The sequence below is a fragment of the Lottia gigantea genome (genome assembly GCF_000327385.1).
Source record: "Lottia gigantea unplaced genomic scaffold LOTGIsca_29, whole genome shotgun sequence".
NCBI classification, from domain to species: Eukaryota; Metazoa; Mollusca; class Gastropoda; family Lottiidae; genus Lottia; species Lottia gigantea.
In genome coordinates, this window is record NW_008708943.1 from 1,622,665 (window position 1) to 1,649,895 (window position 27,231).

Below are 27,231 nucleotides of genomic sequence, written 5' to 3' on the forward strand. Positions count from 1 at the left end.
AACACATTTGTTATTTTGCAAGCTAGTTAAATGATTACAGTTTACTTGGTGTCAAGCTTGTTTACTGGTTAAGGTAGTTCGCAGAATACACCTGAACAAGCTTGTTAAATGCTTACCTCTTATGTTTATATTTTGGCAAACTAGTTACATGTTTACATTTAATGATACACTAGCTTAATATCACCCATTGACAATCAAGCTTAATTTTCATATTGACAAACTGGCTCAGTATCTGAACACTGATATGTTAGCTAAGTGTTAACATGCTAGATTGCTAGGTAACTTTTTTCTCTTTATGTAACATTATATGAATCATGTCTATTACTATTGAATACATGTAAATTGTTTTATGGTTTTTAGTAGATAACATGACCTTGATATTATTGCTTAGTACGTTAACATATGTATACAATGCTCCAGATTCTTTAAGTATTGCATCTGCAAGTGAAATTTTATAATGAGGGTTATGTTCTTGAATATACTCCAATTAATTAAGATAAAATTTTCATCTTTTAACATCTGTTGGTGAACAATGTCATGACTATATATTTTAGTAGAGGGCCTTATTAAGTTGCTTTAGTTGTGTTTTTAATCTCCCCTGTTAAATTCTATGAATATATTTTGTGTGCATGTTTGTTATTAAAAATTCATTGTCAATATATCTATAAAAAATTCAGGCCATAAGCAAGGCATATAAAGTCAATTTGCACAGTGTTTCAATTTGATTTGGAAGGATAATTCTGGAAGCTGCATCAAAGCTCTACCTGGATATTAAATGGAGTTTTTTCCCTTGACATGCAAAAATAGGTTAACCAAGATAATAATCCTGTTTGAATCAAACGGAACCATTTATCTATTCTAGATTTTCTGCATGAATCAAACAGACCCTCTAATCTACAGTCTACATTTTAATCACAATTCATTTTTCTTTTTGTCCTTTTTGAAGAGTCCAACAGGACACGAAACTCCAGTGCCGGACAGGCCACAATATCCGTCAGGGTTTTTATGTAAATATTGTTGGTGATAATCTTCCGCATAATAAAACTCTCCCGCTGGTTTAATCTCGGTGGTGATTTGTGGGTAGCCTTTCTGATTAATAAGTTCCTGATAAACCTTTTTCGATGCCAGTGCCTGCTCTTTCTGCTCCTCATCATAGTAATACGCTGCTGATCGGTACTGTGTCCCATGGTCATTACCTTGGCGATGACCTTGAGTTGGATTATGGTTTTCCCAGAATATCTGAAAATAAATTGCAGAAGTCTGGAGGGAACTATTTGTTTTTATGATTTATATAATCAAAGTGATGTCATGAGAATAAGACACACACAGGGACAGTTATTGCTTATTTCTGTACCAACAGTATTTCCCTAATGTTTCTAATTTCTGTACCATCCACGAACAACAACAAATACCATTTTGGTATTCAACCACCAACCATAACAAATTAAGCTGAGTTAGAGTTTGCAATTTATGTTTGAGAGGTACATACCTTTAAGAGATCATGATATGTAATGGTTTGTGGGTTGTAAACAACTCTCACAACTTCTGTATGTCCAGTCTTACCAGTACAAACTTCTTTATAGGTCGGGTTGGGTGTGTACCCTCCAGAATAACCCACCTACAATATACAACATTAATATCAACATCATCAATGAATGTATTATTAAAGGCAACAGTAAGCTCTATCAGCTGGTAAAAAAAATACAACTATATCCTTTATATTTAATTGTAGAAGAACAGAATTTCCTAATTTCAAAGCAGCTCAGCTCTATCAGCTGATAACTCAACTATTTAAAGAACTACATCCCTTTGAATCTAAAAGGCTGGAGACTGATATTCAGGGCCATCATGTCCACCAGCAGAGTCATTGCTATATTGATGTATGGTAAGAGTATTAAACTTACCTGTGTTGAATAGACACCATTTTGTTGCCAAAATTTTCTTTCAGCACCCCAAAAACATCCCATACCTTAAAAAGAAATTATGTCTTATTTGAGAAAATTTGATTCGTAACTTTTTTGGCATTCTTCATTCATTTAAAATGTATTTTTCAAGTTTAACTTAATGATGTCTAATGTCCAGAACACATATTTGCTAAACCATAGCTTAGATATCTCAGCTCTGTACATGATAAAAATTGATTTGCAGTATGGTCTATACAAAGTTGTTACATTTTTTATGAAAGATCTTGATAGTTTGTATTTGATTTTGGCCACCTTTTACCAGATAAACTTGTTGAAGAGTTAACAACTTACAATTGATGTAAAAATGAGCTACCACCATGTCTATAGAATGAATGATGATAAATATCTATGTAGGAAATCAAACTTACCAAACATAGCTTGTTTCGTGCCATCGGGAAATGGTGGTAAGGTGGGGTTTTTATTCACTACATGTTTCTTAGATACTGATATAGATTCATTTCGACCTGAAAATAATTACCAAATGGTATTTCATTTAAAGATGGGTTTCCTTGTTTCTTAGAGTCAAATTAAGCAAACTATTAATCCTAGAATAAGTCATGGCCTATAGCAGAGGTTCCCAACCTTTTTCAACCTTCACACCCTTGAGCAATCACCTGTACCTTCCACACACCCCAAAATTTTTTTCATCCACATTTCCAGCATGTGATGATGTGAGGTGCTTCTCAATTCAAAATACATTCTTCTCCTACACCAGTTGGCCACACCCCTGACACCCTAGTCTCACACCCCCAGGGGATGAAAACACCCCCAGTTTGGAAACGGGGGCCTAATACTATTAAGTAATCCATTATTTTACAATTGTGAAAAAAGTCTTACCAGGAAGAGCTTGAGATTTATCCACCATTTCTAGTTTCGAGTTCAAATCTCCCATAGAAAACAACGAGGCAGTGGGAGGATTGAAACGCACCAATTGAGCCACTAATAATATCCGTGTAGCTTTATTTATAAACCTGAAATACCAAATATGATATAATATAATTTTCCAAAAAAAAATATCTGTCTACTTTTCTTAAACGTTGTTTATTCTGGTTTTAAGTGGTCTTTGACAGTTGCAGGATTTCATCTTTGAGCTATGGCACCTAGTTAATTTACTTCAATTGTAGACAATCCAAACGTTTTAAAAACCATGAAAATCTTTTGTAATTCCTTACTTACATACAGTGTTAATCCAACAGTCAAATTTCAGTTTTGATATTTTAGAATTCTATAAACCTATATGATATTGGTATTTCTGTCTTTTGGTAGAATATAGCAAGTTACACAGTCAGACTACTAAATACCATAATACTGTTTATCACAAGTCTCACTGTCCCATATATTATACACCTTATATATACCTCTTATATACCAATAGCTCATACTTTATACAACAAATTTATATAATATTGTGGTCCAAAACTTGCTAACTCATGTCTAGCCTAGATAGATATAATAAATGTATGATATAGAGCAATCAAATTCAGAGCATATAACTTTGATAGCTTAATATACTTCTAAACAATGATAATATACATGTATTCCAAACTTAGAGTCAATAACTTTATATAACATAGTTGTCCAAAACTTATCTTTTTATCCTTTTCCTACCCAAAGTATAGTAAATCAAGTACTAGCACCTGTAAACCTGTTGGCTTATATAAGTTTAGCCAATAACTTTAGTCCAAAACTTGCTTACTCATCCAAGCTTTGATAGATATATCATAATAGATTTCAGAGTTCATAACAGTATAGCACACAGTGGTCCAAAACTCTTACCTAGCCTGTGATAGCTTTGGTTATATGCAATAATAACATATAGAACCTGTTAACCTATTGCTTTATACAAGTTTATAGAATAACCTAATATAAATATAAATATGAAAGTCCAAATCTTGCTCACTCATAGCTGGTTTTTGACAATACTTATTTCAAAATATATACTAATAACATATATAGTATACCTATTGCCTTATATAAATTTAGCCAATAAATATATATAAATAATCATAAAATAAACTAATCAAGTGTTGAGAGAGAAATAGAAATTAACATTCTATCAGATAAAATTACTAACTTGGCCTAATGAGACCAGTCTGAGGTATTTTATCTCCTAAACTCTTTCATCTATAGCCTTCTTCTATTTTACAACAGGTGGATAGATAACTATTACACTGCTAACAAGATCTCTCTCTCATGCATTTTATGAGGTAAACCACAAAAATCATTTGATGAAGACACTAAACATGGACAAAACCGAGAAGCAAACATTGAAAATATAAGATAGAGAAGAAAGATAACCATTTTTTTTAAGGTGTAAGAATAAAAGTTGTCTTGTCTATTGGCTGATCCTTGACACAACCTCTTGTAATTTATCTTTTCCGAGTTGTCACATTTTAACATAGATTAGAACTTACGACCACAATTCTACGAAATCACTGACATCCATTAGTCCCATTTCAAAGCCGTTTTTTGCTTTCTTACAGGTTTTTAATGAGTCAATCTATAAAAGTCTTGAGATAAATTATAAAAACCACACTGCATATCTAATAGGCAAGCTTAAAAAAGAAAAAAAATGGAAAAAAATCATACGAGTACAGAAAAAAAGTATGGCTCACAGTCAAAATTATAAATTTAATGGTATGTCACACAAATATTGGTTTTAAAATAATTGGTAAAAATATGAGAAATAACTTTAAAGGTTCAAACACATACATTCAAATAACCAATCGAACAGATATAACATAATGTTGTATCCAAAGCACGTAGGTTTAATAAGATAGATGTACTCAATCTTAAATAACCAGAACCACAAAACCATAACAGAAGTTCACACATACGAGAAAGATAATCACGCTTATGACATTATTGAACCAATATCTGTCAAGAGCCAAACAAAATCATTTCGTAGAAACAATACTGTAGAGATCTGTGATGAATTCTCCAATAAACACAATGTCATGACTTGTGCGTGGTTGTCGGGAAACTATAAGTTAGATACTTGATGCAAAACGGTTCAAACAAAACTAGTCTCATAAATCAAAACTAGTCTCATAAACTCATAAATCAAAACTAGTCTCATAAACTCATAAATCAAAACTAGTCTCATAAACTCATAAATCAAAACTAGTCTCATAAATCAAAACTAGTCTCATAAACTCATAAATCAAAACTAGTCTCATAAATCAAAACTAGTCTCATAAATTAAAAATAGTCTTGTAAATTAAAAGTAGTACATAATTCAAACTAGTCTCAAAAATCAAAAGTAGTCTCATAAATTAAAAAAAGTCTCATAAATTAAACTAGTCTCATAAATTGCTTTCGAAATAAAACAATATAAAATTAATGCATCACCAGCTTCATACCATTATCTCCTGAATAAAATGTTTTAGAAATACATACATTAAGAAAATAGAATGAAATTTTTTTATAATGTATCACTAAAATAGATATACCTATACCTAACCTAATATAGTTTATATTGTAATTCCATGACAAAAATATTAGTAACTTTTTGAACAAAATATAAAACTCCAAATACAATCTACTTTCACCTCAAAATATAATGTTCCTTTCAGTGAATAAACAAAAAAATAAAATACCTTCTAAACTGTACATTTGCCTCCAAAAATATAAAATTCCTTTTCAACAAAATAAACTGGGTTGATTAAAGACTTGAGCTGGTTAATGATGAAGAATTCCTCAGGCTGCAGGCTGATCAGAAAATATTTGGCACCGAGTCAATATTCCTCTGTTTTTTCAGTTCACTCTAGGTGTATCTTGATAAAATTTATTAAATTTAATTTTAACTTGCGAGATTTAGTGCAACTGAAAATATCCTACCTAATTACTGGTTTTCAAGTTAGGCCAAGAAAATTTAAAATGGAAAGGGTGTGTCAGCTTCCTTGAAGTAGAAATTGTGAATTAAAGAGATTGTAATGAGATTTTATAAACTTTTTTCGTGTATCGAAGACACTCATATCATCAAATTGTATCATTCCAATTTTCAGTCAGACATCTGTGGTTCTTGCAATTCCATTTGAAGTAAGCGTTTTATGATATCACTATTACAAAATCTGCTATTGATATATAAGAACATTTGCAATAGTGATGGATAAAACCCAAAAGCCATAAGCTAAGCTTAAGTGGAATTGCACTGTGGACACTGACGTCTGATTGGATATTGGAATGGTGCAAATCGATGCTAACAGTGTCCCGTATACAGATAAGTTTTTTACAAAATGCTCTTTAAAATCCCTTTCAGATTCCAGGATGAAAATATATAAGGGTTATTGCTAACATTGACGTTGTGAAGTAAATTTTGGTTTGTCCATTAATGTCATCAACTGGTTTAGAATAGTAAACTTTTCAACATTTGTTTGCCATTGTCTTCGTTACAACTATGATATCCTGAAAAGGACTACAATACGCCTTTCTCACGATAACAGACTTCTTATAATAAGTAATGAAATGAAGTTCAAGACAAACAGGCCTGCGCTATGCAGGGTATGCTTAAAATCTAGACACCTGATATCACTTATTATTAAGAAATACTTATTCACTTATGATTGATATACTTCCTCATGTTTTGTTTTCCAATTCAGATCATTAGTACTTGGTTTCTTTTTCAAGACATCCTTTTCTGCTCCAAATTTGGCTAATAATTATAGAAAATGCTATACAGTGTGCAATGATGGAAATTTGATCTGAACTGAACAAATTACTGGCAAGCGATACACCAGATATACACATGATATTCCATGAAGATTTCATGAAATAAGCACACAGTTCCTTTAACTTACTTCTGGTTGAAGAATCTATTTTTATTTATCTGTTTCTATGGTGATCAATATTTCCTAATGGATCATTATGTAGATTAATTAGGTGGCAACTTCACACTACAAAATTCAATTTCTGGTCATTACCAGCCAAAATTACTCTCTATAAAAGGCTTGAATGATGAATGAGAAGTTCTTTTGGCAGAAACAGTTGGTGATTAGAAGCAAGATGATCTTTTTTTTAAAAAAGGATTGAAATTAATCTTTTTCAAGGAAACAACAAATCAAATTGAGGTTTTAGCTTGTAGCTAAATGTCAATTTATTATAAACTCTTGACCTTTAATCTTGAGTTAAGACGTGAGGGGTCATTGAGGTCACAAGGGGTACAGAGGGGTTTGGGCATTACCCCCCCCCCCCTTTTCGAATTTTTCGACTGGATCTATGATAGATACAATAACAACTATACTCTAGTATAACTGTATCCTTTAGAAAATTCTATAGAATATTCCAGCACACTGTTCTCATTATTGACTTCCACACCAAATTTCATTTTCAATTCACTGCGGAGATTTTGTTATTCTCCCATTGACAGAGATGTTAGTCTAATAACTAGCTCTCACCATGTCAGATTTCTTAACAAAACATAACCCCTTGTCTTTTATATTTACATACAGTCGGATCAATTTCATTTGAAATTAAATTGGAGTTTCTACATCCTACTTCTTATTGACAAATGAAGAAAAGCAATGCCATATAGTGAACCGTGAGCAATGTGCGAAATTTTGATGCCAATTCAGATTACATACTGTTTGATATCCAGAGGATGAAAAAGCTTTAACTCCCCTGCCTAACAGTTTATTGTTCCTTATATCTAAATATTCATTTGAATTTCTCTGTGTAGGTACTTCTCAATCTTCAATTCAGTTGAACTATCATGGTTTTTCCTCTTAGAACTATTCTTAAATAGTATCACATTAAAAATAAACAGTAAGTTTTCACTTCTATATTATATATCCTTATTTATTGGTGCCTAATATAGACAATAGACATTGCTCAAGAATCCATATACAGTTATATTATTTCATAAACATATATGTCTTTAAGAATATCTCTCAGAACTAATAACAAAATGTCCATCTATGTACTTAGTTTTCAAGCTCTCCACCGCCCCACTCTAGCCACACACCCACATATATAGTGCCAATTGTTATCTGTTAGAATCAAGAATCAATATATCTAATTAGTTCAATAAGAACTTCTATAAGAACTAAAGAAGGATTAGTTATAAAACCAAGCTATATTAAATAGGAAGTCCTACAGCCAGTATATAATTATTGAGTGAACTGTCTGTTGGAGAAAAAGCACTCTAGAGCTTAGTCAGAAACTGGAATGCTTATCAATTAGATTAAGTGAGTTCTCTCTCAAAAATTTGACAAAATAATGTCTAAAATTTATTTTTGCTTCAATTTTTTCTTGCCTTAAACTTTCTTAATTAGATTAAAATGTGCATCAAAGCAAAGCCAATTTTTGATATTATGCTTCTGTCCTAAATACAATTTCAAAATCTCAAAATTCTTTTGGGACTTTTCTTATCAAAACAGAACTACAGTAAGTCACTTACTCCATTATAAGATCTATGACCACCATTTTGTGAAATTTAAATTTGTAAATATAGTGAAAGATAAGGGAAGTGAACTGGCCGGCTGGGGTAATATGACAATAAATATAGTTGAAATAGACCTACTACAGACTGTTATTAAGGTCCATATTGACCTGAAAGATAATAATACTATAAATACTCAATACAGGATATACCATAGTTTATACTAGCTACTTAATACATCTGGTCAAATCACATTAATATCAATCTTCTAAGAACACCTGATGCCACTCTGAGACTAGGTTTGGTATAATTATTACACTTTCAATATGCCTTTGATGAATTTGTTGGTGGACAATAGTTTCCTAAGGTAATTATCAAACTATTTGCTTTGAACTAAGTTGAATTTGAGCTCCACTAAAATAAGAAGGCCTACTCACCAATCCCTACCCGGCAACTTCAGTTTGCTGACCCTGCCACCATACTAGTGATTGATAAACTAACTAATGAATGAAATATTCATTTTCAGACAATAAAACCATGTTTAAGGAAAATGACACAGACTGTTAACAAGTTTAGTCAGTTACTAAATATAGACTTCCATTCTGGAATATAATAAGTTATAACAGCTCTAGTCATTCATTTACTTTCATTTCCTTTTACATCATATAATATAATGACATATACCCTGCAGTCACTTTCTACCTACCAAGTACTTTACTAAACAGTTATATTTGTCACTGACTAGATCGTTGTCAAGAGTTACACCCACCAACACAGGCACATGAGGAGGCAAAAACTTCTAGTCGGTTGTTTTCCACCATGTCAATAATCACATGCCAAGCATGCAATTGAAAGGAAATTGAATCTGATTGGATGATGACGCTCTGTCTTCAAGACAATAAAACAATATTATAAATCCTGTCAGCAACATGATAATCTTAGCGTGGAAACATGGGCACATGGGAGATTTTACTCAAGATTCTAGTCTGCAACAAAAATCTCCCACCAAGACCGTTCCTGTGCCTGCACCTTAAGCTGCTCTCTTCGAACTTGGAAACCAACCAAATACTAGACTGAGGTAGTTTAATTTAAGGAGACAATAGATATGGATTGGCACATTCATTGCGGCATCAATCCAGGCAGTCATATTTCACTGTAATGCTGGGAGCAGACGTGTATTTTATCGCCCAATCACAATGATTAAACCCCATAACAACGGGGCATGAGCGGGAACACATTCGAATTTTGTGAATGATTTTAAAATATATAATAATAATAATAAAATATGCTTGTCTGCCCTAGTGTAATCATGATAAAATCCCTGTTTGTAGTCTAGTCTACTCTAGATTTCATATCAATAATTGGGGTCTGGCTGCCATCCGTGTAATGATCTGAAGTAAATCTTGTTACCTGAAATCAGTCACTTATTGAACTAATTGCAATCAAATGAAGCAAAACCCAATATAGTAATTTGTATGTAGCAAGGAATGGGCAAGCTTTTTTAATGTCAAAAACCTTGTTTTTAATGACTTTATCTAAACTTTTTACAGAACAGCCCAATTTTCAACTAATAGTAGGTCTATGCAAAAAAAGAACCTTAATTATTTATTAATCAGCAAATAAGATCGAGTATTCATTTGAAGCATACAGTTGTCAACCCACCATCTCCTTAGAGAGTCCAAATAAATGTTGGTAGGCCTAGTTGGTATAACTAATAATACTAATAATATCCATTAGTAGTTGGTAATGGTAGGTCTATCCACTCAGTATGCCTTTCTGGCTTTCCTTTCAGAAAATCTACATAGCTAATAATGTTTCTTTGGTATTCAGGCTTGTCAACTTAACATCCCTTTCAGAAAGTCTTCAGATAGCTAATACTAATGTTTATAATATTTTGGTCTTTTTACATTGTCAACTCAGCATTCCTTTCTAAGAGTCTAAATAGATAATAACGCCTAGATTTGATGTAGTCCTACTGTGTACCGGTACTGTAAATTATGTATGTATAACGTGATGAAAGTAAGTGAGAACAGTATTGGCTTTAATGAATGTCTGTCGCTGTGCTGTTAGTCATAAAAGACAGTTGTTTTAATATCATTTTTTACATTCAAACAAACCCAGTCTAACTGTTAACAAACCAACACACAAACATTCAACTACAATAAGTCGGCTGCCAAGAAAAATATCTCAAAATTCACTTACATAACAAAAATATTCTTCGTTTGGCCCAGTCGATACTATACTTCCGGTATATTACACCGAGGCTACATAAACATAAAAGTTATTTATAGTAGTATATTGATCCCAGGGGATTCCCAGCCCGATTATTTATAGTAACATATCGATCTCAGGGGATTTCCAGCAAGTCATCAGGGGATTCCCCATGTACATTCTATAGGAGATGCACAGTCAGTGTCTTTATATTATGGTAGGATTCCCATGCAACTTTATTAATAGGAACAACTGGTTCAACAAGTTTTAATTCTACAAATTGAAAAGGATTGGATTTTTTAAATCCTTTTTCTCTGCTCTTGAGTTTGTTTTTGAACGGGAATTTTTGTTCTGACATCAACTATTGCTGTATGCACAACCCAGGTTTCTAGTCCCTGTCAATTGCTTTTTTCATACCAGCTCATTTACTGTAGTCAAAATCGAGCTGCAAACCACATGCATATAGAAAAAATAGATAATTGAGGTATGTTTATTTATGGTAAAAGATTGATCCACAAGGTTAAGCTCCTCTCCAAATGAAAGCTCAAGTCCACCCAGACACATTATTGTTCCTCATGAATTTCATAGCAGCGTCAGATTTTGAACCCCTATCCCACTGCCAGCACATTCCAGAATGTGCTGTTTACCAACTCTCAAACCCACAGGATTTTAAGGAAAAGAAGGAGATCAGTAAATATAGTAATTTATTCAACAGAATCCATTCCACTTTTATACTAAATAATAATATTTTATGTTACATGAAAGGTTTAAGCTAGATCAACAGAAAAAAATTAATAAAAAATTGAAAGAATGCAAACTTCAGAACCAAACTTTAATGTAAATGAAAAGCTGTAAGCTTGTTGTGAAAGAAGAAGAAAAACATAATATTATTGAAGTACAAATCTGACAAATTTTAAACAAAGTTACTGCTCATATCCTATGTTTTTCTATTTTCATGCTACGAAAAAATAAATAATATCATAATAAGAATAGCACTAAAGATATAAAAAAAAGACTCAATATTTATAACTATTTTACTTCTAAATCCATTTCCTTTATTCAACAATAGATATAGATCCCAATTACCACAGAATTGAGCCAAATATTTGATATCAAAATAACAGACAAATCATGGTAAATCATGTCATATTCTTAAAAGAACGTAAACGTTGTCAATATTTGACAAAAATACACTGAACAGAAAAAGAATCTTTTTCATGTCAAGTATTTCGAAAGATCATAAATAGGCATGTGCAGTCTCCGAAACAATGTACAGACTACTGTCAATATTTAACAGACATATACCCATCACAAAAAAAAGCTTTTTCATGTCAAGCATTTCGAAAGATCATAAATAGGCATGTGCACTCTCCGAAACATAGTACAGACTATTTTCAATATCTGACAGACATAAACCCATCAGAAGCTATTTCATGGCATGCATTTTGAAAGATCATTTATAGGCTTGTGGACTCTCTAAGACACAAACCCATCTCAGACACATTCGTAAGTCAAGCCCTGTTTTCATTAAAGGCTTGTTAGCTTGATCTGTAAACAGGCTACTTTAATCTCATGATAAATCTCTCTACCTCTCTAAATAAGTGTGTCAACTCCTTGAAACAGGTATTGTCAAATTTGACAGATATAATCCCAACCAATACAAAATCATAAATGACTTCACGAGAGGGTTTTAAGCTAGAACTGTGAACAGTTTTATTTTGTTCTGAGGAAAAATAAGTCTATACATGTAAGGCAATGAAAAAGGATGATAAGAAATTGCACCATAACAAGCCAAGGGAGATAATTTATCGTAAAGCTAGATTAGAGTCGTCTTCTCTTTCCACAGCATGTTGTTTTAACTCTGTTAAGGTATGAACAAACTTGGACCATTCTTGAGGTTTTGGATTTGCCAAATGCTATAAAGAGATAGATAGATATATTAGTAAAGAGCCTGAATTTTTGGCTATATCAGCCCATGTCCATACTGAAGTAGCTCTAGTGTTTACATTATGACAGCCAGTAGCAGGTTGAAATGCGTCTGCTTGGCCATTAGATGCTGTGGGTTCAAATCGTCCTCAAAGTAGAAAACAATGCTGATGCCATGGCTAGTGCTTCCTAGAGTTGGTCTTGTGTTGGCTTTTAATTAATCAAAATTAATTAATTCAACCCCTAATTACTATAAATATATACCAACCTCTCCCACATCATAAGTATGTATTTTTCCCATATCATCTCCCACACTGATCATGTGACCACTTTGATGCCAGCGACAGGTATTCAATGCCACATTACCATCAATAACAGTTGAAGCTGTGGGAACCTATAATATCAACCAAATAGATATTAACAGTAATTTCCAGCTGAATACATGCCCTATACATATGTAACAGTGCATGATGTGTTATCAAGGCAGTTTTGAATGAGGCTGTAAGCTGCTGATTTGTATGTATTAGTATGTATTGTCATTAATACAGTTATAGGTTGTTGATTTGCTTGTATTAGCCAACACATCTGATCTATTAATGTCACATTTTCTAAGTCACATTAGTGAACTCTGCTTTAACCCTGTGCCAGTGCCTTGTTACCCTTTATCCACCCTAACTGGTAACTTCGAACAACCTCTACATCCCATTTCCCCTAAAGTTTAAAAACTACCAAGTTCAAAAGTTTATTTGGTAAAGTTATAAACCTGAAAAGTCTAAAATCATGTAGAAAAATGTCAGTTTTTACCTCTGTTTCATTATTAAGGTGCCAGAGATCCAGTCGGCCATTACCATCCACACTAGCGAATAATGCAGGGTGAATAGGAGACCATTCTACACCATATACATAATCACTGTTATCTTCAAATGAATGGATAAACTTCTGGTCCTAGAATAACAAAATCAGATCCATTTAAATTTTGACAATCAAAACTTTTTTTTTCAGAAAGTTTCTCAACAAAGCCCACTTAATCTTTTTAAGAGTAACAACTGTCACATAGCATGGTGAGCTGATCGCCAATTTTAACTTCCCTTTTAGATGGCACATTTGTTTGATAATTGTGTTGCCTACTTATACTTTGGGTTTGTAAACTCAACCTTCAGGAGTATTAAGTAACTCTCCTTTCAATTCTAAATTGAAGATAACATACCTTGATGCTCCATAGTTTGATCGTCCAATCAAACGAGGAAGTTAAGAAATATGGAGAGAAGTCAATCTGACCCTGGACAGAATTACAATCCACAGCTGTGATTGGTCCTTGATGGCCGTCAAATGAATCATTAATACCAGCTTTACTGTAACAAAAAAAACATGTGGTATTTTTAATATTAAACTTGATATTTTTAATATAAATTTTAAATGTGTAGACAGTATATGATGTCCACGACTTTTACCACAACTGGTGCCTTCAAGGATTAGCCCAGCGTCGTTTTCCATCTCTCTCCACTTAAGCAAAAGTAGAAGGGTTTGTAAGTATGTGTTTTCTTTCTGGGATATATGGCAAAGACAAGACACATTTTTGGTACACGATGTGAAGTGTAGGTTAAGTGAGAGAAATTGGAATCAGTTGAAATTAAGAAATGGAATGATTGAGACATCCTGTCAGAATCTTGTGTATCAGGCTCATGATTTGGCTCTATATGCTAGACATGGCCTACGGGGAAGCTCTAATGACTGACATGACTGACCACATCATTGTGTACTAATAGGTGTAAAGCAACTAACCTGCCGTGTCGACATGCAGTATAAACTGTACAGTCTTCAGCTCCTACTACAAAATTATTCACATCTCCAGACAGAAAACAGAAACTTGTCACTGCTACAGCTTTACTCTGTTTATGTTGTAGTTCCATGCTGTCCTACAATTTTGAGAAATATGCAAAAATTAAGGAACAAATTCTTTCAAATATTTATTTTAACCACAACTTTCCAAATCAAATGAACAAAAATAATCACAGTGGTAATTGTACATTGAAGATACATCATAACATACCATGATTTATTTTATTTAGTTTCAACTCTTGGAAAAGATTTGATAAATAGTTCTGGCTTTGCTCACTACCATTCCCATGATTAATATAATGATTTACCTGTGGTTGAGATAACATATCTAAACTCCATGAACACATTTTACCATCTGTAGATACACTGATTAGATTGTGAGCATTCTGAGTCCCCACTACATTAACACAATATACAGGATGCTGGAACAAAATACATTACTATTAGCTACCATAACTTAACATCCTCTAGGTTGGCTTATTTATATATTGTTAGGAGCTTCACATCCTTTATCAATATTACATTTGGCTTACTGCTACCTTTACTATTTTACACCCTATAGATTGGGTATTATCTTTGCAAATACCCTTTACATCTGATAAATAAATATTCAAAAACATCACTATTATCTACTGTTATCCCTTCAAAATGAGCATTATGACATTCTTTGATACAATTTTATTCTTAACAAATTCCTCCATTCTCTCCAAAATTAAAGAAGCAATCTTAATTCTGATGAAATAGACTGGCTGTAGATGAATTTATCAACATTAAGATACACTCACTGTATGGGCAGCAGCTGAAAGTGGTGTTCTCTGTATAGGTGTTCTTTTATTAACACGGTTATCCCACAACACAATCTGTCCAGAATAGGTTCCACCTACAACTAGGTTAGGATGAAACTTGGCAAAACATGTCGACATCAATGCAGACTACAAAATAAAAATAAAATGCAGACTGAAATAAAATAATTTATATAAAAGTTTGTAAAGATTATGAAAATAAAATTACTTTTGTGTACTTATTGTATGCTGCTTTGAGATCAGGTGATCAGGAAGAGTGAGGAAGGCAGCCTGATTACAGACACCAGCCACAGTACTCTTTACAACAGAGCTCAACTTTAATAAAGTTTTGGGGTTTTCTTAACTTTTTACAGGCCAATTCAGACAATTTTCCTGTTCCTGAAAGAACTCTGAAGTCAAACATAAAGCTAACTCAAAAATGCATGCATGAAAAGTTTTATCATGGAAAATCATGGTCTCCAAAAGAAATGTCAATGAACATTGGTGATAACAATACATATCACAATTTAGATGCCTCAAAATGAACTGGCTAAGAGAAGAAGACAATCTGTTTACCTGACAATGGAAGATATATTCAGGGGTTGTCTTTTTAAATTTGGTGTTCCAGATCAAAGCAATACCATCAGGATCATGAGGAGAATCTTCATTTACATTATATGATGCTACAATTAATTCTGGATGCTACAATATATTAAAATTCAATCATTAGACTCAGAAATATATGAAAATAGTTAGCTACATGGGACAATATAGGAATGGTGTATGGACAGTAGCTCTGTACATTAGAATATTAAAATAATATGACATTATTTCTTTGGCTACAAAATGGCTACTATTTCAATCTTTCTGAGAAGTTATTATCATCTTTGATCTTATTTATCAGATCATTATCTACCTATTTCAACACAGTTTGTGAGTTACTTAAAAACACAGGTTATCCTTGTAAGAGAAATTCTTATGCACAATTCAAGTTTTATTATGAACAATGAAACAACTTAATGTTCTTACCTGTATGGACCAATCTAAACTGGTGACAGTACGATGTCTAGACCAACGGTCATCGTAAAATGTACGATTTAACTTCAATCTTTCCCCAGCTAATACATCACTACAAATAAAAAATTGAAAAATTAAAAATCAACAATTTCAAAAATAGTGAGATAATCCAACAAAGAGCAATATCAGGCTCTGGTAAGGATGATCAATGGTTTACGTTCTATTTTAAGATGCTTCAGAAAAGAATTGTCAGAAAAGAATTGTCAGAAAATTCTTGTCAACTTACTCATCTTTGTTTTCTCCGTCTCCTCCAGAATAATCCACCAAAATATCATAATTCTCAGCTAGAGCTCTTTCCACAATACGAGTTGTTTTTGTGAAAAATACATTAAATTCTGGATCATTTATTATCAGCTGTTTTTCTTCTTCTGATAACTCTCGAACTGGAAAAAATATTAAAACATTATTCATTATTATTTGTTTAATCAGTTGAAAGGGCTGAAATTTAGCAACCCATATGACTTTTTGCAAGAGAGTGGCATCAATTTACTCATAAATTATTTCCAACTGTCAAAGAATCTTTCACAAGCAGAGTCTACAGTAAACAGGGCTTCCTATAATCATAGATAGAAAACAAAGAAACTTACCAACTTCTTCTTTCTTTTCTTCTTCGGCTGTTTTTGGTTCGACCATTTTAACTTGTGGCATACCAGCGGATGGAGAATCAACACCAACATCCATAGAATCTGTATCACCCTCATCATCTGAACGACGGGGATCGTCATAAACAAGAACTGTATGTTAATAATTACTACAGGCTGTCCCATAACAATTTCATAGGGTACACTGGGGAAGATTGGGAGAGACTTTCTTTATAGGGGAGACACGGGGAGGTTGTCATTTCAGAGGAGTAAGTGTAAGATAAAACAACAACCAGAAGAGTGGGACTATCATCATCAAAAACTATGTATCAATAATTTACTCCATGCTTCAAGGGGAGAGTAAGGAGAGATTAGGAGTAGGGCCATCATTAACACGAACTTATTGTTACAATCACCAACATTGTTCAATTACCTTTTTATACTAGAATGTAAAGGAAAGTTTGTTATTGTCCATTAGGGGAGAGAGGGGAGAGGTTGTCATCAACAAGAACTGTAACTCAATAATTAACACAGGCTTCAAAAGGCTGTAAAACAGGAGAATTGGGAGAGGTTGTCCTGTAGGGGAGAGTGGGGAAATGTTGCCCTTCTCACACAAAATATACATGTCAGAGGAAGAAGTCTTAACTCAATTTTTGGGAAAACCTGAAAAAAATCTTTTTTACATGAGACTAAATATTATATTATAATAGCAAATATAAAATCTTATATCTAAAAATTAAATATCTTTAAATTCTAAATATGATAAGCCATAGCTGAATTGCAATAAAGCTTTTCCATGCATATTTAGTTGCTTAATTTTTCGCTCAAAAAGAAATCTCTTCATTCTATATTCTAAACATGAAATTAATGATGAAGGTCAAGCATGCAGAGTTCACAACATACACAGCTGATACAATCGAGCAAAGATATTAGAGCACATCCCAATCTGATTAAAACATAAACACGAGCAATCCACTTTAGTTTTAGGTAGTTTAAGTAGTAATGAACATGATATAAGACTGACTAACACAGCTCAGTCACTATTTATTCCACCCAAAAACAAAATAGACTACTCATGTTTATGTTTGATTCAAACCCAGATGTACAAAAAACATCATTATGCAACCATACAAATCACTTCTTTCTGGAATATCAAGTTTTAGACACAGGATCAAGTTTTTTAGGATGTATTTAATGTTACAGAAATAATACACATTGCAAAACAAATTTAACGTTTTTGAAAGGGGAGATAATCTTATTAGGGGGTACCAGAGTCCTGTGTCTAAAACCTTTTTCTTAGGGAACTCACAACATACATGCAAAGTGTGTCCTGGTACAATGGCTTAAAGTGAAATATCTAAACATGCTTATTCAATCAAGAACCAACATTTTAACACAATTCAATGCAAGTTTGAGCTCTGTGGTAGATCACAATGAAGTGATTCCAACTGTGACACCTTAATAATTTTGGCTATGTGCATTTTCCCAATGCACGCTGAATTGACATGACAGACTCTTTTTTTGAGTCTGAATCAAAAAACCATTAAGAGAGCAATACATTTCCAAAAAATTTGTAAGTAAGACAAAAAACAACAATTTTGTTGTAACAGTGCAATATTTTACATGTATTTGTTAAAATATTGGTTCCATGAAGCTAACTAATACAAATAGCTGTACAATATGTAATAAACAATATATTGAGAATTATTACTAATAAATTCCTAGGTTTTTATTCTGAGGCAGCGCATTATTGATTTGGAATTTAATTGATTTTCAGATTTTTCAAGAATTTTTGCGAAAATTGAAACAATTTATCAAAGCAATCAAAGAAAAAATAAATGAATAAATAAATAAATAAAATCAAAATAGCATAAGAATCAAATCCCAAAACCCATAAAATAAAGCCAACGCAAAATAAAGATACCAAAATATATAAAAAAAAAATCAAAACCCACAAAAAATAAACCAATAAAATCACAAGTTTATGCGAAAATCAAAAAAAATCACCACCAATAGGAAAATTAGAATGTTGATCTGATGTAATTTGAATTGAATTTTAGTTGTTCAGATTTACTGGTTCTCTAGTTAGTTATATCCACATGACAACACTCTGCTAATTGGCTTGCAATTAAATTTGTTCTTCTCCAAAAAAAAAATAAAAATTGCATGAGCACTGTCAATTACAAATGAAATGAAATTAAGATAACACATCCTACTTTTCTTAAATATTTCCCTACTGTTATGAGCTCTGTAACAAGCTTACCAGTATCACAGAAAGAGGAAACCAGATATACAACATACAAAAGAACGCAGAAATTGCATGTTGGATTGCAATAAAATCTAGACTGCATCTGTATCTGTCAGTTTATGGATTCATGTCCAGGGCTTGGACAAAGTTTGCATGCAGTGCCAGGCCTGTTTCAGTGTCAAACTGTCAAAGGATTCTTGATGATCACAGAGAGGGATGGTTTTTTTTTTGGAAAGATGATGTTGTGACAGGACTGCCAAGATATGGAAATTTTCGACTTTACAAAGGCTGGGAAACCTCTTCTAAATCTCTTTCAAATTATAATGTAATTTGACATTTGGAAACACTTTATTTTATTGAATTGATGTCATTTTCTAATTTATTTTCACACAAGATAAACATTTTGTCCTAAAAGTCGTTTAATACAAAGTGTCTGCACCCTCACTGATTTTGCTGGGCTTGGGGACTGTGATTACAATTTCCATAGATACAACTTAATTTTCTCTACTTGACCAACACTAAATGAGACTGTAAGAATATCAGTAGTTTAAACATCTTTCATCTACTTAGTTACAATCATAAATCATGGGTGAACACTGTAGTACACATCCAAGCTGCATTAGACACAATTATTCATTCAATGTAGATATAGCTTTACAGCAGAGAGTTATCAAATACTTATAGACTTAAAAGTGCCCTTTGTATGGGAACATACTATTTCTTTTGGTCAAATTCAAAAGATGCTTACTGAGACTAGAAACGTATGATATCTTTTCAGTTTTAGTTTAGACCATTCTTATAGACCATAGTTATTTAATCAGTATATATACAAGTATATGACTTACATACGTTAATTATGCAAACACACATTGACACCTGCTTGCTGTGTGACAGTATGTGGTCAAGAAAAAAAATAAAAATCTGGATAGTATTTGACATGGAGACAAGCTAAGAGTTTTGACTATAGTGGCTTTAACTAACTAGAGATACCTTATAATAATAATAATCATAATAATAATTAAAACAATAATAATAGTAATAATAATGATGTATAAATGCACCTTCCTTTAAGAAATTAGAGAGCACTGTAACTATGACAACTAGTACCAACAGAATTCAAACTAAAAACAGACTACTTCAAGCTCAAATCAAAATACATCCACATGCAAAATAAAATCTTATTGTTAAGGGAGTAGGGGTATTTCTGGACACTAAATATTTCTGTTTTTACTTTTAGTTCTTGAAATTCAAAAAAATTACATGTACTAATTCAACATTTCTTTTAAAGTTATCGCTCTATTTCATTTTAAATGTTGATTTGTTCATTTAAATAAAAGTTTGTTAAAAAAAAGAAATTCATATATAATGGACCTTCCTCATTAGATTTCATAAGCTTTATTCGAGTAAGATATGAAAAGCTGTCTAAATTAATTGTTAACATGCAAACTTCAGTATTTATCTGGAATACAGGGTAATTTTGTACTTATACCTATCACCCTGGATTAACTCACACATTCAAATTTTTTTCTCACTAACCAGTATTGCATCTGTATTTTGATGACATGCATTAGATCAATATGGATTAATATTATTAGAAACATTAGTAGATTGTGGTTAATACTCATTACTGTTGAATTTTCATTGCAGAATTTTATAAAAGTTATGCAATTTCAAAAGAATTTTGTTTTTTCAATTTATGTATGTTATAGATTATATGGCAGTACCTTAAAAATCTCAATATCACAATCCCTGTTTTAATCAAAAATTTTAATCAAATATATATTCTAATTGTATGACATGAAAATTCAACATTTTAGCTAAAAGCATGAAAAAAAATTCACAAGACATGGTTAAATACGTAAAAATAAAGCCTACTCTAGTAAAAGACAATACAAAAAATTATAACCAATCAAAAGAGAGCACAGAAATTACTGCAGTATTTTAATACCTTCGTCATCGTCATCAAAAAACTCATCGTCCCACTCAAGATGAGGCTGAGTAAACTTGGGTGATCCGAAACGCGGGGAGCCTTGATGGGATGAACCTGATAAAAACCATAGCGAAGTTAAAATTAAGGTTGGGATTCCTGAACAACAAGATCATCACTAATCTATCTCTATTGTGTTATATTCAAGTTTATCAAGTCATGTGCACGCTCGTGTCAACTTGACAAACCAAAATACCAATAAATATGAAATGTGGATTTTCTAAAAGGGATCTCTAAGTCGATGAAATTAATGAAACAATTCAGAATAAATTTTCAAAATCTATTCATCTTTCGATTGGATAAAAAAATAATCACATAACTTTTGATTTCAACATCATCTAAAAGCACCTTGATCAGGTGATACAAATTTGTATTTTGTAAAAGCCCTTCTGATTGGATAATGAGATCATGACATGAAAAGAGACAAAAGAACGTACCAAAGCGAGAACTTTCTGATTCAGAACGATCATCTACAAAATTTGAAAACAAAATGTGGATTTTTGGATTTAGTGTTTAGAATTGTTAGTGAAGGCCTTAATATGATTAGAAATTTCAGCCAAAATAAATATGATATTAGATGAGGTTATAATGTGATAGATGATTTTTTGGATGAACTGGTTGATTGAATGAAATTCAAAAATCTTCAAAAATAAATCAGAAACTTTTGACTGAAACAAAGTTCAAATGGATGATAATTGTGATGATGATGATGAATTCAAATCAACTTATTTTTGAGAAGTAAAATGCTACTACACATATTTCAGTATTATATGACTTTCGTTAACTCAGCAAATTTCAGTAACTGCAGATATTTTCAGACAACAATTAATTTTCCTCTAGATATTAAGTTAGTTTTTCTGTATGAGGAAGGTGCATTTACATTAAGGTATCATATTCCGTAAATCTCTTCTATAAAAACCAAAAATAAAAAAAAAGAAACCAAAAATAAAACCCTGCCTCCGTAAGCAACAACAATATCTAAAGGGAAATAACCCTAAATAAAAGGGAGATAACCCTATCTTTTAAGGGAGGCAACTTACCGTAATAATCCCAAGGGCCTCGAGCTTTGGGGGAGGAAAATAAAAAAGTTAGTAAAAAAATAGCAGCAGACAAAAATAACAATCCAAATAAGGCCAACAAAAATAGAGCACAAACCAACCGAGCTATGGTATAAATATTCGTAAAATATGGTACTTCATGCTTGGGGTTGTCAAATCACCGTCATCGAAGATAAACACAAATAACTACTTTCATTTTTCAAGCTCATGGTTGAACATAGATATTTAATATGCTCATCCATCATCCATGTACGATTCAAAATTAACACACTTTAAGCCCGCTGTTTTTTGTGGAATTGAATTTAATGTAAGATGATATCAAATCCATAAACCATGCAGACTGATCTTGTAAATGTTTATCTTTGATAATGCCCAAAAAATCAAAAGGTGTAGCTTTTATTGTGGTAAAACAAAATCATTTTAAAAAAGATCAAAACCCTGATACCAAAAAATTGCATTTTTCTTAATGAAGATGACATGTTCTAAAATATTTTTTTATTTTGGAATAATCTCATCATAATTTTGGTGCCAATAGATAAGATATTTCTTGTCCAGTCAAGATGTTCAATTTTCCACTTCATTGACAATCCTGCACCTTTCACTGTACAGGATTTTATCAGAAATGCCTGAACTATAAGCCAGTTCAGAGTTATATGTGCACATGTACAGCAGGCTACTCTTCTTCTTCGGTCTCGATTTAATATGGCAGTCTATGGCCAGCGATGAAAAAATTAATAAATATAAAGGGTTAACTACATAGACAGTTATCCATTTAGCATTTAGAACATTATCGAAAGCAAGTTTTCTCAGTTCATAGCATATATCACTATTGTATATGTAGCAAACCCTTAGTATAAGATCCTTCCCATAGACTGGCATGTTAGGTCTATGTTGTTTATCCCGAGGCGGAAGTAGGGAATAAGCGTGTTATACATGACCCCTGGTTTATTCAAAGGGCATGTTGTTTGACAACCCTGCATGCTGTAAATAAATGACATTAAACCATGCCATTAAAATATCTATTTCAACTTATTACATTTACATGCTGTTATTATCTTACAACACTTGTAACAATGTTAAATTATATGGTATTTCAGTTTGCAAATTTTTTTGAACTATACATTTCTAATAACTTTTGGAAATTAAATTTTTTCATTTTCTCAATTTTTAAATGTGTGATATTGGATGAAAATGGATTTTCAATTTTAGCAAAAAGCAGAAATCGATTTTTCAATTACAGTATTAAAATTTCAGGCATAGCATATGATACTTTCTATCAATATAAGATAGAACAATGTTGCAAGCATGGAATAGTTCTGAACAAATGAAAATCTTAAATGAGTTTAATGCTTCCAAAACATCAGCAGCATGAGGTGAGCTCTAGTCTAATAGTTTAATATCTTTTTACAAGTTTTGTGCTGAAGTTTGTTGACCTTATTTCATAATTTACAATCAAACATTTCATTACTCTGATTTTAAATATTTCTTTGAATTTCTTTTTCATAAAACATATATATAGTAATCATATCATAAAAACAAATTATGCCACTTTAAATATATAAATCAGTAAAAAAAGTTAGTTTGGTACCCAATAACATTTTAAAAAATTTGATATTAACAGGGGCTAAAATAAGGATTGGGTGAGTTAAATCCAATATCAATTGTACACCAGATATAACTTTAGCCTGGGATGAATATTTATGCAAATCCAGGTACAATTAATTGATTTTGAGTTTTCCCAGGGTCCTCTTAATTTGAGTTTTGCCAGATGTGCACAATTATTGTGTGAGACTATGAATAGAGTCTGATAAGGCAGTCAAGACACAGGGATGGGAATGGGATTATCAATAACCCTAATATATCTACAGGTATTATATCATGTTTCAATATCTTCATTCAGCATACAGAGAATGTTCAATACAGGTATGGTCATGCAAGTGAATACAGAATATTGATGGTGTTTGTGTTGATGCGATAGAAAAGTTTGTCAAAACCTAAAATGATAGAGGTTTTTGAAGAAGTAAGTCATAAGGTTTTCTATCCTTTGTATATGTTTTAGGACAACTTGTAGCTATAAAACATGCTTCAACTATACAACATGCAGGAAAGAATTTTCAAAATGTTTAGTACCGGTACTTGAACTTTTTCAAATGTAAGTCAAGAGTCAATTGCAAGGCATAGTCTACTACTAACTGAAATTTTTTTGTCAATTCAACTGGGATTTAAATCAATGTAAAAGTTGTATTGTGATAAAAACCTAGTAGCAAGAAAAGAAGTAAAATTGCAGAGTAAAGAACAGAGGTGCAAAAAGATTTTTAGTCTAATTAAGGTACAGATACAGTCAAAGTCAAGTCCTTTTTCACAAACTACCAGTTCTTTTTAAGTTAATTCTAGTATCATAAAGGCAACAAGTCCATAATTAAGTCCATTAATGTATTTCGGTTATTGTCAGGTACATGCAATACAAAACTTAGTCTAGCATAGAATATGAAATGAATGTTTCAGGCTGGTACAGGCAATAGAGACAACAAACAAGACAAGAACAATAGTTAACTTACTGGAAGCACGTCTTTTAGTCCCTGTATTTTATCACACAATATTAGTACGAAATAAAGAGAATAAGGGATGGGGTTGTTTAAAGAGTTAAGGGGTTATCACTGAGTCAGTTCCCTTGTAATCCCTTGTAAGTAACACCTTAGAAATTTAATTAATATGACTAACAAAACATATGAAATGGTAAAATGTTAGGATAGTAAAAAGAAATTTTCTAGCTTTTGTATGTGTATCAGGGACACATTCTATTTGTATCATTTTAATTCCTTGTCTATGGTTGCTTTAACTGCAAAACAGAAATGAAGTCACTATTCTAGCAAATAATGTTGAAGCCAATTGAAAAATTATGTCATGATCTTTCCAGAATCTGTTTCTCTCTGTTTCTTTCAAGAACCAAATATGTTGTTTGGGAAATAAGAATGAAGCAAATTGAAGCTATAAGTGTTCCAGATACACATACAATGATCAGAAAATCACCTTAAAATACTGGGGTATTCTAATGCAGTAAAACATGGACTTCTACTTGCCAGACTTATCAACAGAGTGCACACACTCCTGTTGGAATAGTCTAAAGATTACTGACACCAGACTATCACACCCAACATTCTTACTTTCTAGTCACAATTAAAATTCTAAACATTTGGTTGTCATATCATTAGTATAATAGTAAAAAAAATTCAACACATATTCATAGATTATTTAAACATCTACCGTATATACCCAAAAGTTTTAATTTGATCACAATATAATAAGTCCCAAAATATATCTGAGTTAATCTTTAAAGTCTTTATGGTAATTTTACCTTTTGATTCACCTTCATCATTGAACAAATCTACATAATCAGTAAATTAATATTTCTAGTCAGTAAATTAAACATCTTTTTAAAAATCATTTTAACTAAATCTTAGACTGAGTGAAACAAGAAATTAGAGAAAGAGGTTCAACTTAAAGACAATCTTAACTTTCAAATAAATGAAATTAAAGCACATCAGTTCTGACAAGAATATGTACTCCTTTTCAGTTTTTTGGTTTTTTTTTAGAGAATAAAAATTTTAATAAAGCAAATTATTTTATGTCCAAGGCCTATTTTGAAAGAGAAGGTCACCTCTGGTCAAAGTCATTTTTACAGAGAAAAATCGCTAAAGATTTAACCCATTGAGGAGTTTTGTTGATTTTCCAAATCGATAAAATGAAAGTAAAATTTAATAAAATGAAAGTAAATTAATACTGACCATCCTTATCAATGGGTTCTGCATTTATTGTTTGAGTCTCTTTACTGTATGAAACTTGTTCTCGGGGAGCTATACTTGTTTCATTTACTTTACATAAACTCAGCTTCACCTTCGCTCTGGAGCTGAAATCAAATGATTAATTATATTACGTATGTGGAATGGTATTCAGGGCAAACAAACTGAGCCATAGAGAGAAGTGGCATTAAGTGTTCATGAAAGCTGCCTTGCTTCACTCAGAGTTGGAAGTCCAAAAATACAAAAAAAAATTATACAGTCTACCAGAATTTCAAAGATCCAATGCGAGAAATGTAAAAAATGTAGGGGTTTTGTACTGGTTCAAAAACTCCAATTCCTCAAACTTAGCAACCTTACAAGAAAATGATTTAAGAAAAATTTACCTTGTAGAAACAGTATGCACAACTTGCTCCCCACCTGTTGGTGTTTTACTCACAGTTGTTTGAACTGAAGATGGTTCTGAAATTTTTAATTCATCATATTTTACTAAATATAGTCAATACATCTATTAATTTAAAGTTGTGCAGAAATTTTCTGCTAAGAAAAAAAAAAGATTTTTCTTGAACCTCTTTTAGTTATAAAATGAAATATATGACAATACATACAGGCTCACCATTTAAATCTATGCAAGTCAGATTATTAATCTTGAGGTAAATAGGTAAGTGTTATAATTCAATCCAGACCACAAATATATTTGTGTCATGTGACTGTGGCATCAAAAATGGGCTTGGCCGAGAAATCCTTTTACAAGCTAAACATAACAGACATTTACCTGGAATTCCCAAATCACGAAGCAAATCATCTGTTTCAGCACGTAGATCTTTCTGTACTTTAGGTTTTCCTTCTTCGCCCTGCAAATATGAACAGGACTTTTCAATAATAAAATAAACCATTTTATCTTTTTTCATGTGTTAGAATAAGATTCATTGCAACAAGGTGGTTTAGGTTGCAAGTTTAATGGTTTTAGACATTGATTCTACCATCAACCGATGAAGAATGGATAACAATGAGTTTGAACGTAGAGTGTCAAGGTAGATTTGTAGAGTAGATCTAGAAGAAATTGCTTTAGCTGCATGGTATTGATAAGCAATAATAAAAATCAATAGGCTAATTTATGCAACACAGCAAATAGAAAATATGCTGCCATTTACCTCAGTAGCCCCGGTTTTCTGTCGAACTTTCTCCTGTCTTTCTCGTCTCATTTGCTCCAGACGAGCTTTCTTTCGCTCTAGTTCGGCTTTTCGGTCAGCCATTTTTGCTTTATTTCTGCAAAACACAGCTAAATCTATTTGCAATTTACTCTCAGAATTTGTGATTCATTCTTCCGGAAGCTGTCAGTTTTCTGCGGGATGTAAATGACGTCATTTGAGACTGAGTTC

General features: G+C 32.1%; 2 protein-coding genes across 2 annotated transcripts; both read right to left on the bottom strand.

The window, feature by feature from the left end:
* Positions 1–894: 894 nt before the first annotated feature.
* On the bottom strand, positions 895–2,936 carry LOTGIDRAFT_232500 (hypothetical protein). Its single transcript, XM_009056856.1, has 5 exons — positions 2,802–2,936; positions 2,333–2,428; positions 1,905–1,969; positions 1,490–1,618; positions 895–1,239 (listed from the first exon to the last, which is right to left on the bottom strand). Exons 1-5 carry the CDS (start codon positions 2,854–2,856, stop codon positions 913–915), a joined length of 672 nt encoding a protein of 223 aa, XP_009055104.1. The 5' UTR covers positions 2,857–2,936; the 3' UTR covers positions 895–912.
* Positions 2,937–11,240: 8,304 nt separating this feature from the next.
* On the bottom strand, positions 11,241–27,193 carry LOTGIDRAFT_215757 (hypothetical protein). The gene is made up of 15 exons (XM_009056857.1): positions 27,004–27,193; positions 26,625–26,703; positions 26,236–26,311; positions 25,838–25,959; positions 16,754–16,816; positions 16,405–16,561; positions 16,131–16,230; positions 15,678–15,803; positions 15,105–15,251; positions 14,628–14,741; positions 14,263–14,396; positions 13,688–13,832; positions 13,285–13,425; positions 12,749–12,874; positions 11,241–12,470 (listed from the first exon to the last, which is right to left on the bottom strand). The coding sequence occupies exons 1-15, from the start codon at positions 27,103–27,105 to the stop codon at positions 12,360–12,362; spliced, it is 1,743 nt and encodes a 580-aa protein (XP_009055105.1). The 5' UTR covers positions 27,106–27,193; the 3' UTR covers positions 11,241–12,359.
* Positions 27,194–27,231: the final 38 nt, after the last annotated feature.